Raw genomic sequence first — 14,665 nt, forward strand, 5'->3', positions numbered from 1 at the left:
CCAAATCTGGGAAGTCAGTTATGGGATCGAAAATAGTTGCGTTTTAGTTGGCCCATTCCTTTTGGTTATTCTTATAAAATATTTTAAGTACATAAAAAGCTCTATACAATTAAGGAAAAGTAGTGTTGATTAAAGCACAGCATGGGCTAAAAAAATGCAAAGTGGTCAGTCTTGCTTTGTTACTTTCATAGCCTCTCTACTTTCTGCATACCTGCATACTGCACACCTGCGACACTCTGCTTTCTCTGGCCTCCAGTTCAAATTTTAGTGGGGGATGGTGCGGGGGAGGGGTGAAGCGGGAAGAACTAAGGTGATCAGCCTAATTGCCATGACCCATTCTGGGGACAGGACCCATCCAGGCCACTTTGAGGGTGCTGGCAGTCTTTGGGTATAGTAGCCTTAGAAAGTGCCCAGCTCACATCCAACTTATGACCATCCTTGACCAAAAAACGGCTTCACTGTTTCTCTAAGGAGCCAAGTTCTGATTCATCCAGTACATCCCCTGATAGAAGAGGAAATCAGGAACCAGGGACTTGCCCAATATTAGAGAACAGAGAAACAAGAATTCAGGCCTTCCCAAACCCCAGTACTGTCCAAGCATCCAGGCTTGCTTCTGGTGGTGCCCCTCCTATGCATCTGCATGCCTTCCACCACTGGGCAGAGCTTAGTACGTTTTTTAATATGTAAAACCACAACAGATGTATCATCTCTGGAGATAAAAGAACTGGGGGCGGGAATCACGTGAGTGTAAAATATTGGACATCATCTCAATTTTAGAGGTTGGCCAGAGAATAAATATTTCAGGCTTTGCAGGCCATATGGTCTCTCACCTCCGCAGTAGCACTGAAGCAACCATGGACAATATGTAAATAATGTGTGGCTGTGTTCTAACAAAACTTTGTTTACAAAAAGAGGCTGCTGGGCAGCGTTGGTCCACAGGCTATAAGGCAATAGTTTGCTGATCACCTTATCTAAAAGATTACATCATTTAATTGGTACACTTTATTAGGAAAAGAGAAAATTAAGGAAATAGTTTTATCTTTCTTGGTCATCATGGTGTTTGAGTATTTGTAAAATAGGAATACAGTAATTTCTTACCTTTCTAATTACAGATGTTACAGGATTTGTTAGAAGCTCACCATTTTCCTTACAATATTGGCTTTAAGAAGGGGGAAGCAAGGAAAAGGAACAATGAGAGGGATGATGACCTCTAATATTTCTGTGATTGAGAAGCCAATATTTTAAAAGTTTTCTCTCATTTCTCTTTATCCAGAGCTAACAAACATTAACTGCTTTAATTTCAATTCAATACTCCATTCTCAAGCTGAGGGTTTACAAGGCAATGAAATTCTCTAACTCAGTTAAACAGAGAGAAGACTGAGAAGTAAAGGGTGAAAACAATTACCTGGAGAAATCTGCACAATGAAGTAGGAACCGCCTTACTCACGTCACTCATCCCCTGGTAGATGAGGATGCAACTGACACTGCCTCCCATCAGAGGCCTACCACGGGAATGCTGTAGCTATTATCCGTTCCCTCTGGGTAATTCAAAGCCATGGCTAGATGAAGCACTCATTCCTTCCACAGAAACCTATTACGCCAGCCTCCAAAACCATAGCACACCAGATCACAATTCCATTCTTTGGTTGGTTCCTCAGCAATTACATAAAGAACATCATGCTCAGCCAGAAGCTCCAAATTTCATGCAGCTCATTATCTTATTTGCTCCAATCCTCTGCTTCCAACTGAAACCTTAGATACAGGTACAGCCAGTTTATAGTTGCACAATTATCCAACCCATTTCTGCAAGAGTAAGGGTCACCTTGCTTGCCACATGATTGCTAAATAATTACTCAAAGTGTCAAAATGGAAGGACTGGGAAGGGAGAAATACAGAGATTGAGACTGGGTCCAGAACTGAAGCATCTCCCATTTCGCAAACCATACTCTGGCTCTGCAATCCACAAGGCTGCCATTGATGCCTAATATATAAGCCGAGTGTAATATTCCATGACAGTAACATCAGAAGAACCTAAATCAAGCCAAAAGTACTGACTGACTTGCTGATCTAGAAATTTCACATGACCTATTCAACATGTCTAAATATTCTCTCTAAAATGAAATGATACCCATAAGCATGGTTCCCAGTTCTGAGCTTAGACTCAACTAAGCACCTTTAATGGCAAGGCCCATAGTTCAGGTTACTTCTCTTTCACCGTTTCCTGCTTTAAAAAAGTATTAATATTACATGTAGCTTTTGACTGTTTTCAGGTGCGATGCACACCCCCTTCTGGTCAGTTAGGAGAAAAACTGATCACTATTGGAAAAAATTAGGGAGTGGTACATGTACTGGTTAAAAAGGAAGTACCTGATACAACTGATGAGGCATCCTCCGCTTTGTGATCACCAAAAAGTTCATTTCTTTGTTATGAAAATTAGTATCCTATTTTCTGACAGATGAATGCACTTTTTCAGATTCCCTACATTTCACTGTGACATAGTGAGAAGTCCTGGGGCTACTTAGGGAAAGGGCGATGAGGTGAGGCCCAATAACTTTAGTCCCCAAGGCCCTCTTCAGTCCTCCTGTTCCACATTCCCAAAGACACCTGAAGGTGAAGGAAGCATGTTTGCCTTGCACACCCTGTGCACTTTATGCCAAGACATAACAAAGTACAGTGATTGGGGCATGGGCTTTGGTATGGGGCTGGGTTAACATCTCCATGACTCTTCCATCATCTGAAAAGTGAGAAATAGTAACCAAAATCTACTTCACAGGACTGTTTTAAGGATTAAGTGAGTTAATACTGGGAAAAGACTTAGAACAGTGCCCAGCACAGAGGAACTAATATAAAAAGGTGAAGGAATCTATAGAAGCCTTCTCCTAATAACCAGGATGGTCTCTGGCTAAACGCCTGGGCCCATGCCACAGATCACACCAACCATCCCAGATGGAGATTTTTATTCTTAACTCCTTCGTGACGATTTTACAGCCGTTTTTGGCAACTCCATATGACCACCAATCAATACTCAAGCTGGACTCTTTTTTCTGTCTTCTACTTGTGGGGAGTCATGAACTCTTTAAGTATCTCTTCTGAAAGGACAGATTTCATTTCAATAATCATTTTATTAGTACAGAAGAATCCCCACTAGTATTTACATAGTGCAAAAAAGCTGTTATTACCCCCCAAATGTGATATAACAATTATCCTTCATACAGCAAAAGATGAAAATCCCTTCATGTTATAACTCACACTAATTTTGCTAGTTTTTTATTAGAGCATTACAATTAAGACATTAAATTATAAACTTATGTGGTATATTTAGAAATTAAATTATAAAATAATACAAATACTTTCAAGGTGTGATGTGCCAACAAAATTTAAATTTTTCTCATTAGGATTCAGATTTCAGATTAGGCAAACAGTTTGGTTGATTCTGTGATGTATGTAAAGGTTGGAAGGGATGAGGGAGGAGGAAGATGTCTGTAAATAAATTATTTCACAGAATTTTTTTAAATCAAAAAAAGATAAAAATTTTTAAATGAGTTGATGTTCTAACCTGTTGGCCCAACATACAGAAAATACATGACAAGGGTGTGTTTTTTTTTTAAGCAAACAGCAGCTTTACAAACAGTAATACTTCTTTATACATATATTAAAGTAACAATGTGTTAAGATTGAACAGCTTCATGTTAAAGAGTTGAAAATGAGTGTAGCATTCACTACTCATTTGCACATTTCAATTCCCACCCCTCCCTCCTCCCCCAGCTTATTTAGAAATCAGACAAGTACAATTTGGATATTAATTTCTCAGTATTTAAACTATGTGAATTCCTTTTGACTAATTCTTTTCCAAATACTGGAATCATATAAAATACCATCTCTGCAAAAACAACCTCCAGTCAAAGCCAGTAAAAACTTCTCAATGTATAACACACATTACTTTTCCACATTTAGTCAAAAGAAATATATTACATCATTTACAAACATATTTAAACCAAAAATTAAGCTAATATGAACATCTGTCTTTTGAGAAGTAATCTTCACAGCAAACAAACCTACTGAAGCAGAAATCTAACTTTGGAAGTGTAATTCATATTTTAGTTAATATGCTTACATACTGAAATAGAAATCTATTATTAATTATTGCCAGTAAAACCACCTCTACACATTAAGAGAAAAAATCACTATGTTTTTTATTTCTTGTGATGATGAACCAACCCTTACTCTTCCCACTGGATCTCTTTATAGGTCTTCAAAGAGCCAACCATGCCCACTTCAAAAAATATATAAAAACTTTCCTAATTTTCACAACTCCTCCAAAGCCTGTAATTCAATATTCCAAAATTTAAAGGAAACAAGTTATAAAGACATTATTAATATTTATTTAAGCATGCTCTCAAAATGGTAACATTTCCTTTAATAATTCTTGGGTTGTCCTCTAGAGGTGACCTGTCTCATAAAAAGGCTATGGTCCCTTGGATTTGCTGGCAGAAGAGGTACTGCATATGCGAGAGCATTTACCGAACATATAAATAAACACTTCTGAAGTCTGTAGCAAAACTAAAAGTTACCAGTGTTCTGAAGATTTCCTCAACTTCTCTTTTGATACAAATGTCAAAAATCTAAAATGACAATTCATGTTCAGAGATATAAAATATAAGAAACCTGTGAAAAGCCATCATCTCAAGGTCAAGAGTTATCTGAATCACTGACATCGAGCAAAGGAAATTTACACCATAAAAAGTATGAACAGTTTTTAAATTCACTTTTAAGACTGTCAGTAGTTCAAAACCTCTATCATTTCTTTAAACCAACGAACACTTCCAAATGTGTAGAGACAGTAAGATCTGCCATGTATAAATCCATGAGTACTGTTTCAGAGGCTTCATTCCTTACCTGCTGTGTTCCTTTAAATATTGGATATTTAGTGCCTAGGAAGTCTATACTGGAGAACAGTTTAGACAGGACAGTATAAGAATGTCCCCTTTTAGCACAATAATAAAGTTGATTGACTAACATTTTCTACACAGCTCCTAAACTTTCACAATTCACAAATACTAAATCATCAACCAAGAATCCAATCTCTCCAGTAATTAAATGCCAGCATTATAAAACATCAAAACTAGCACAGTAGTCCCAATGAGTTCAGTAAAGAATCTGCCCAATTCTTCTCTCCTGCCTCTGTGAGGCAAAGCCCTGCCCCAGATAATCAGGGCAGGGAAAATACCCCTTCCTTCTCAGTTTTGTGCCTGCTTATGGAAGCTTGTAAGTGGAAAACGCACACATGTACGGATGTGTGCATGTGTGTGGGGGGGGGTGGGGGGGGACAGTTGGGGGTGGTGGGGAGTTGGATGGAAGACAAAAAAATTACATAGTTTGTCATTCTTCCACCATTACATAAACTTGTAAAGTCACTGAAGTCCAGGTGGTGACTGACTAGCAAATAAAACATTTAGCTGATTTATTGTCTCCTAAGCAGGTATACAAACTCCTAGAGAAGGGCAAGGATAAATAATAGTGAATAGAGAATTAATACCTACATATCTGTATACTCTAAATCATCTAATAGTTTCAGCACAATTAGAACAACTTTCTCTTATCTTCTAAAACTTCCTCATCTAAGCCTTGATTATCAGGATACATGTCACAAGTTGTGCAAAGTTCCTTTCCTTGACCTCCTGACAGTAACTATGGTCATTGCTATGTGGAAGGTGCTCAAGGCTAGGTGCAAAATAGGTGTTTTTTAAAAGGTGAAACAGTTTTGCACTCAGGACAAGTTTGGATACTCAATCAAATCCACATCTCAAATCAAGAGTCCTGAACCAGAAGCATGCAAGAGAACACACCAGTATAAGACTTTGTTTCTGAAGAGTTTACATGTAAGTGCAGCAGTCATACAATCGGTTACAGTTATTCACCTGTCAACATGTGCCTAGCTTTTTGTAAATAAGTCTATGTACAAGAGCATTCCTGAGGTAAGTAAGAAGCAAATATGAGACAGAACCTGGAGGTCCTATCATGGGTGACTGTTCACTATTATAGACAGCATCTATCACTTTCCACAAATGAGGCTAGCTAGCTATAATCTAAGATGGTGGCTCCACTGCTAGCCGAAGTTTTGAAGGCTCTGTTTTAGCCCATCCCAACACTAATTAATTACAATAATCAGTGACTTCTGACTAAACATTTGTGGACCACATAAAAGTTGCATTGATTTTTTAACATACAACACTGGTGGACTTAGTTACCCTCAGCCTTTCATTTAATTTTCTGACTCCACCCCCAGTTCTTTTTTAAAGAAGCCCAAACAATTTTTTGGTCAAATTAGAGTAGAGGAGGTGGAGTCCTGAAGCAAACACTGATAACTGCTTCTATCCTTAGAACCTTGTTCTTTAACTTTCAAAATGACTTTTAAGTAAGCATTTGAAATTTATTTTCTTTAAGATCTGGTCTTCTTTTTATCACTGTTTTTGATTACAAAATAAGCTGAAACAGATCTGAATTTTCCACACAGTTCTTAGAAAGACACTTAGATACTAATTAAAAGCTAAGCTACAGATCATAACAAGTAAAAGCTACAAAAATATTTGCTGGGAATTAAATACGTATATTAAATACTGGACAGTGCAAAATGTTGAGATGAAGCATAAAAGGTAATGGCTGCAACCCTTCCACAGCTGGAGATAGAGAGCCGACATTTCCTGAGTTACGTAGTTTGCGTTGTGTAATTAGAATCAGAGTGCTCTTTGTTGAGCGAGCTGCAGTTGCTGGACTTCTGCTGCCCAGGACTGGCCTGCTGGTCAGCAGTCCATGCCTCACTGTCCATCCCTGGCTCCAGCACCTCAGGCGCCTCTGCTTCCTCTTCTCCACTTTGCTCTACATTGTCTTCCTCAGAACCATTAAGGGTTTTTCCAAGCTGAAGGGTTTCCATAGTTCTCTGGGTCTCTGAGACCCAAGACTCAATTCTACTATTGAGCTGCACTTCTACAGATATGGGTTCATGAGTATAATCTTCCTCTTCCTCCTCATCTTCATCTTCTTCTTCTTCAAGCATGCCAGGTACAAGAGTGCTGGTGGTGCTGGTGATGGAGGAATTCAAAAGATCTCGGCAACTGCCATCCAAAGAGCCAGTCTCTGTACTCTGCTGTGAGGCCCATTCCAGGTCATCTGGCTTCACTTCCTCTTTATCACTTGCTGTGGATTTCCCAGCACTTGTAGCTGAGGTAGTACTGCCTGTAGCCACTAATGACGGCTGCTTACCAATTGGGGGTGTGTCAAATGGAAGTTTACTGGGTTTTTCAGAAGTGCTGTGCTTACAGGATACCTCTTTCTCATTTTCTGATGCTTCCAGTCCATCTGAAGTTTCCACCATGTTTCTCCAATTTGTTTCTACAAGTATCAAGCAGATTTTTTAAAAACCAGAACACTGTTTCAAAATCATGCAACTCTTTAAAAACCCCCAAAAAAGAAAGAACAACAAAATATATAAATTTGTTGGCTTAGAAACTGACTGGAAAAACTACAAATTTAGTTTATTTAGTACTAGTTTGAGACAGAGAGCGAGAGAGAGTGTGTGTATGTGTGTGTGTGTGTCTGTGTGTGTGTGTGTGTGTTTCAGATGGGGTCTTGCTCTTTTAGGCTGGAATGCAGCAACATGATCTTGGCTCACTGCAGCCTTGACCTCCTAGGCTCAAGCTATCCTCCTATCTTGGGCTCCCAAAACGCTGGGATTACAGGTGTGAGCCACTGTGCCCAACCTAATTTAAATGTTACAAAGGGAAAACAATTCCCAAAAATGTACATTCAAGATAAAGAAACAGGGAGGTAAAAATTAGTATATTAATGCTTCAGAATGCAAGAGATCTTATACCAATAGGAGCTCACTGGCATTCACAAATAAAATCCATATATTCATGAAAATCAATAAACTGCCTAACTTTTTGGTAGCCTAGAGGTGTACTGGGCTCAAGGACCCACAACCCAAGAGATAGAAGAGCCAAGATGTCCAGCAATAATAGTTCTGATTCATGTGTTTGTACCATGCTCACTCAGCAAGTTATTTAAATTATCTTTTGGCCTGTAATGGGACATGTGTTTCCAATTATAAGCAAAGAATCCATCCATGCGTTTCTAACATCTGTGAAAGGTTGTTTTATAATATATATATATATAGCTTGGCTTACAAAGTGATTTTGGAGGACAAAAAAAGTATTATATACTACAGTGATGACAAACTAAATTATTTCTCATGATAGGAAATCAGTTGAAGGCAAAAAAAGTACTAAGAATCAGTAAAGATCTCTCACCCCTATATTTTTTCAAATTTTTTTAAAAAATAAAAATTCTATCATATTGACATTACAGCTACTATTTGCAGTTTATAGGTATAATATTCTTATCAAGTTGTAGCAAACCTATTCACATTAGTATGTTCAATATGGTCACCATCTATGGCCTATATATTGATATAGAACATGTTTTGGGCACTTCAAGTCAGGATACATTGTTTGGGAAAAAATTTCTTTCCTGAAGCTACTTTAGTGTAGAATGAGTCCTTTCCACTGTCATTTCTACCTTATGAAAAAAAAAAAAAAACACCTCCTCCTATATTCTCATTCTCAGCTAATGACATTATCATTTACACAATCTCAAAGCAGAAGAAACCTTATAGTAACACTTGATCCTACTTTTCTCTCTTATTAATATTATATCCCTTTAGTCCACTGAATTCATCACTATACCATGACACCTGTAGCTCAAAAACTACTAAATCTGTTTACTACTCCCTTAGCTCAGGCCTTCTTTTTCTTGCTGTTCATTTGTAACATCTTCGTAACCGGTTTTGTGAACTGATTATATCATTGTCTAACTGGCTTTTTATCACCCTAGGATAGAATCCAAAATCCTTGGCGTGGCACAGCAAAGCCCTTCATGATCTGGCCCTTATCTATCATTCTGGTCCTACTGCATTCTGACCCTGCGCCATAGGCCACACACTCCATGCTCAGTGTCATCTAAATTCTCACTGTTCCCTAAAGTTGGAACATCAGCTGTACTCTTTCTGTAGATGTGTTTTCCTCCTTTCCCCTTCAGACTCCTATTCATCTTGATAACCACTCTTAAATGTTAGTTCCTTCATGAAGTTTTTCCTAACTCCTGACAGGCAATCGCTAACCTGAACTCCCACAATACTTTTTACATATACAGTCAAAAGCCTTGTTTTGTGTTTGCTGTTTCACCTTCCTCATTCCTCCTCACTTCCACTTCAGCTCATCTCTGGGTCCCTATGACTGGTATATAGTAAGTGCTGGGAAAAACAAACAAAAAAACAGTCTAGTAAGTGAAAATTTTCCCACATATATTTAATTATGAAAAAAAATTTTAAAGGCATAAAATGTTTAAAAATTTTAGATGCACATTAACATTTCAACAGTTTTTTTTTCTAAGGAGAAATCCAAGACCCCGAGATTAACTGATTACACCTAAAACCTTTAGGCAGAGTATAGAAAAACCAAGGCTTCAATCTTTGAACACTATGAATCTGGTGCTTTCTGAAAACATCACCTCAATCTCTGAGACTTTCGTTTTATACTACTTGTGTTTATATGTGCCCATATGAATATTATTTGTTACTCTGTCATCTGTCCAAACCCACAGCTTCATAGGTTTCTCTTATGGCTTGCCTTTGAGATGCGGCATTTCACTATATAGAGAGGATCGTGCTCATTTACAATGTTAGCACTTTCCCTTTATCTTCTTAATTTTCAACTAGTATCACTCCTGCAAAAGAAACATGTCTGCCTCTAAACCAGTATCACCCATCCCTGGCCAACAGTTTCCTAAGGGCCCACAACAGCTTGTTAATTGCCTCTGCTCTGGAGCTTTACTGAAAGCATTCCAAACATCTAACTACAATCACAGACAGGGAGGCCAGGAAGGGGAATACGGGAAGAAAATGAGGACTCAGTTTTTTTTACACGTTAAATTTTAGGTGGCAACAAGCTATCTGATAACCTCCCAGAGAAAAGAAAAAAAGAACGAACAAAGAGCCAAATGAAAGAAGGTGGCTATACTATTTAAAATTTTTAAAAAAGAAGAAAGGAAGTTACATAGGGAAAACAAATCATAAACTAAACCAAGAAAGAGAACTAAAGAGCTCAAAGTATTATAGAAATAAGGCAAAGAAACTACTGAGATGTAGACTTCAATAAATAAATGTTAAACATTAAATACTATTTTTTAGTCTGTATCTCTTCTTGATTACAATCAGACTTTACTTAAGGCAAACAGCATGTCTAGGTTTTATAAGCCTAGAGTGAATATTATTCACGTCTGTAGTTTACTTATTAAATACAACATTTAAAGTTTTTTTTAATTTATTTTTTTCTTTTTAAGACTATAGTCAAGTGCAGTAGTGAAAAGGGGGGAAAGAGCAGAACAAGGAGATTGATCTATAACTGACTGTGAACAAATTAGATAACTCACTACCTTCAGACCAGCCCTTAGGAAATATAAAATTTTAGTAACTGAGCATAAAGTATTGGAATACAACTTCCTAATGTTTAGTTAGTGATAGGTCACAAGTATGGTGTGTTTTGCTTTTTAAAGCCCCTGAGGCTTTTTATAAAGATTTGGAACTGTGATTAAATTCTGGGGTCTCATAAGAAGTCTCAGTCCCAAATATTCTCCTGATTTTTAATGAACATGTTTAATGCAACGTTTTAAACCAAATTTTGAGCAACATTTGAATAATCAAGAATAAAGATTAAAAATAAAAGGTAGAATAGAAAGTCATTTAAATCATCTCATGGTTTAAGTCATTTAAAATAGTATTCAACAACTTACCATATTCCTTTTCATTTACTTCAGAGATCGGTTCAGAAATAACACTGCAGAAAGAAATGGCACTTGCTGCAGAGGGATTCCGAGAATGTCCCATGTGGTGTGGTACCTTCTTCACATTCTTTAAGGCTTCCTCAGCCTGCTCCTGTTCCATTGCTGCAACCATATCTTTATATGCTTTCCTGGCCTCCTCAGTGAGTTCTACTAATTTATTAAACAGGCTCTGAAAAGAAAGAGTATTTTGATTAATCCATTTTTTTGTTACACTTTTTACTCCTATTATGGATAATAAATATCTCTACTGTTTGTTTCAGGGTCAGACACACTTTCAATGAGGACAAAATCCAAATGGTATGCAAACCACAGAACCTTATGAAATTACTCTGTAACTTACATTTACTGTTTATTTAATTCTCACAAGTCAAGCCTGAGGAAATTTCTTGATTCCAACACTAGCCACTAAATGTGATATATTAAAAGTTCTTACAATATTCAACAAGTGTACTCTTCCTTTAGTGTCTGCCACTACAGAAGGTACAAAGATGACTGAACATCAACTCTACTCTCAAGGAACCTTCTATGTGGCTGGAAAAAGATGGTAAGAGACACCTATAATGCAAGGCATAACACCTTACATGCCTTGAGAGGTGTAAAGTGTTATGGCTTTAGTTGAGGCATCAACTCTAAACTGCTGGGCATCACTGAGGAAGTCATGAAGGGAAGATGACATCAGCACTGGCCTTGAAAAAGGTACAATTTTGAGGGGTAAAATCAGGGCCTTCGAAGCCAAATATGCAAAATCATTAATAAAGCTACAGACATAAGAAAAGTATAAGGCTTGTTAGGGGAGCAGTAAAGATTTTATCTGGGTTAGAATATAAAGGAATGAGTGTATTCTGAGTGATGTTCAGGAATGTAGAAGAAGATGGCAGTCTCTATAGGAATTAAATTTTTCTGTAATGTTTACTTTTTGGAATAACTAGACGAAGACCAAAAGTAAGTTGGTGATAATATGGAGAGCTAGGACCTTGAAGATGATGAAAAGATAACACAAGATAGAAAAGCATGACTACTGGGCCAAATGCAAATTAGAATATAGAGCTTGGAAGTAGAATATGGAGCTAAAAAACCAGATGTTCTTTCATTGCTGAAACAAATATAGGAACAAAATAAATAATTTCCCTGAAGTGGTAGGTACACTGAGCATATTCACATCTAATGAGATGGCAAAATTCAGCTGGGCACAGTGGCTCATGCCTGTAATCCCAGCACTTTGGGAGGCCAAGGCAAGTGAGGTCAGGAGTTCGAGACCAGCGTGACCAACATGGAGAAACACCATCTCTACTAAAAATACAAAATTAGCTGGGCGTGGTGGTGCATGCCTGTAATCCCAGCTACTCGGGAGGCTGAGGCAGGAGAATCACTTGAAACCGGGAGGTGGAGGTTGTGGTGAGCCGAGATCATGCCATTGCACTCCAGCCTGGGCAACAAGAGTGAACCTCCGCCTCAGAAAAAAAATAATAAGATGGCAAAATACATATAGCATTAAAGTTGCACTTCAATAACCATGATACCGAATGATGTCCAAAGATTTAAGTTTCTACAGCCACCAGAAGGCCAATCTATATGACTTTTAGTTATGCCATAATTCTATAGCATCCCATTACTGTTAAATGTCCAATTTAGTATCACAATGCAACATACTCACAACATTAAGTAAAGAATTTCAAAGAATTAAACATAACCTGGACATTTTTGAGAATCTGTTTAATTTTACAGTAAGTACAAACCTTGAGATGAAAGCATGGCAAAAAGTGCTACATTGCTGTAGAATAGTAAGTCTCTGAAGATTCATCTCAAGAGGGAAAAATATAAGTAGCATCCTTTATCCAGCTGCATTTTAAATTGTTTAAAATAGCAGGTATAATACAGGATGCTGCTAATTGTATTGATTTTTGAAGAGTGGTGGGTGTTACCTATTAGTAGTGTAAAAAATATAATCAGGATTTGTTATTTTTAAAAAGGAAGGACAAATTCTGTTAAAAACAAAAAACAATAGCCCCTATGTGGTTACATGTAACAGGCTTGACAAATATTTGCAGTGTTTAACAAACCATGCACTGAAGTGAAAACAATAAAAAGAAAATATGCAAATGGATATGTGAGTTTAACATTGGTTTTACAATATAAAAGAAAGAAATTGTTAGGAATAAAAGAATATAAGGAAAGAGAAGAAAAACTGAAGAGAGATGCTAGGATCAAGGAATTAAAGCCTTGAATGTGAGGGTAAAGATTGGAAGCTTAATTCCAAGATTAGTTGTATCAGATGGTAACAGTAACAGGTGCACTACCATTCATTGTGAATAGACATACTTGATAATATACCAAGCTGGTCTGGAACTCCTGGCCTCAAGCACTCCTCCCACCTCAGCCTCCCGAGTTACTGGGCTAACAGGCATGAGCTACCAAGAAATTCTCACATACAGTCTAGCATAGTGGGCAGATATACATCTATCTCACAATATCATTCAACAAACATATATTGCCTGCTTATACTCAAGTAATGTGAAAGGTGTCAGGAATATAAAGACAAGGGAAGGGGCCTGTCACCAAGGAATTCACAGTTAAAGGGAAAGAAACATACGTAACCTACAGCAAGGCAGTGTGCTATGCTAAACGTGACAAAAGCACAGGCTATTGTGGGAGCACAGATATTATTTATATGCTCATAGAGCAGGTGGGTAGAGAATTTCATGGGTGGTGGGAAAGAAACAGAATGGACAGGGGAATGTAGGATATGCAAACATGGTGACTGGATAGACACATACACAAAAATAGTGTGGTTGGGAAAAGTAGTCTGTCATTGATATCACAAAGTACTTCAGAATCAACTTTGTTAAAAAACAGTCTTAAACACTACAGCTGATGAGCATTACTCTAAATTGGTAACCACTACATTATCAGCTCCTATAGATAAAGATCTATATTAGCAGATTGCCAAAGAGATGATGGTTGATAGTATCATGGGTACAATCATTGTGACAATTGGTTTAGAAATTTCATTTTCTAAAGGAAAATCCCTTCCAATTAAAGGATTCTTTTGTCTCCTGATTCCTAGTAGCACAAAATATACCCATCTAGAGACTGAAGAAATTACATTACGTAATATCAGATATCTTTAACCAGCAGTAAAATAAATTACCAAGTACTATGCAGTTGAGCCTGGAAGAAAAAAACCACTTTGGCAGAAATATGAACTAAAACCTTTTCAAAATGCTTTCGGATTAATCTACATAAATCTTTTCCACCACTAAAAAAGGAAATGTAATACTCAAAAAATTTCCATTTATTCTTTCAGGGTTGTCAACTCACTCCTTCAAATGCTTAAACATAACACTGGCATATGTCAATCGAAAAATGTGCTATCTGGGGGATGTGCTGGAGAGCAAGAGTGTGTGTCTTCTAAATTCTTACCTCAGCACCAAAGTAGTTGAAGATTCCCACTACGCTAACAGGAACCAGCTTGTTCACACAGCGTCCTAGAGCTTTCCTTCCAAGGGCAAACACAAAAGGAATTTCTTGTTCCCGTGCCATGGCTATAACATTATAGAGAGCCTCATCCAGACCACCTGAGAAAATCAACACATGCAGACGCCTTTAGTTATTGCCTACATGGAGCTAATTGCACACCCGATAGCTAAAGCATAAAACATCGCAGCAAAGAATTCTATGAACACTTGTAGCACTTAACGCTGTTACACATTATCCTATTTAATTTTATACAATATATGGAAGTATATATGTATTTTCTTTCTCCCCTAT

At 37.5% G+C, this 14,665-nt stretch overlaps 1 protein-coding gene across 2 annotated transcripts in view; it reads right to left on the minus strand.

Annotated features, from left to right (window-relative positions):
* Positions 1-3,239: 3,239 nt before the first annotated feature.
* The window catches only part of SECISBP2L (SECIS binding protein 2 like), a 58,061-nt gene continuing 46,635 nt past the window's right edge, over positions 3,240-14,665 (minus strand). For both annotated transcript variants that reach the window (XM_004056157.5, XM_004056158.5), the window contains 3 exons: positions 14,318-14,472; positions 10,847-11,066; positions 3,240-7,390 (listed from right to left, as the gene is read on the minus strand). In XM_004056157.5, coding sequence (XP_004056205.1) covers positions 6,708-7,390; positions 10,847-11,066; positions 14,318-14,472 — 1,058 coding nt within the window. In that variant the 3' untranslated portion in view covers positions 3,240-6,707. The remainder of the gene's footprint in view (positions 7,391-10,846; positions 11,067-14,317; positions 14,473-14,665) is intronic.

The sequence above is a fragment of the Gorilla gorilla genome, chromosome 16 (genome assembly GCF_029281585.2).
Source record: "Gorilla gorilla gorilla isolate KB3781 chromosome 16, NHGRI_mGorGor1-v2.1_pri, whole genome shotgun sequence".
In the NCBI taxonomy this organism is placed as follows: domain Eukaryota; kingdom Metazoa; phylum Chordata; class Mammalia; order Primates; family Hominidae; genus Gorilla; species Gorilla gorilla.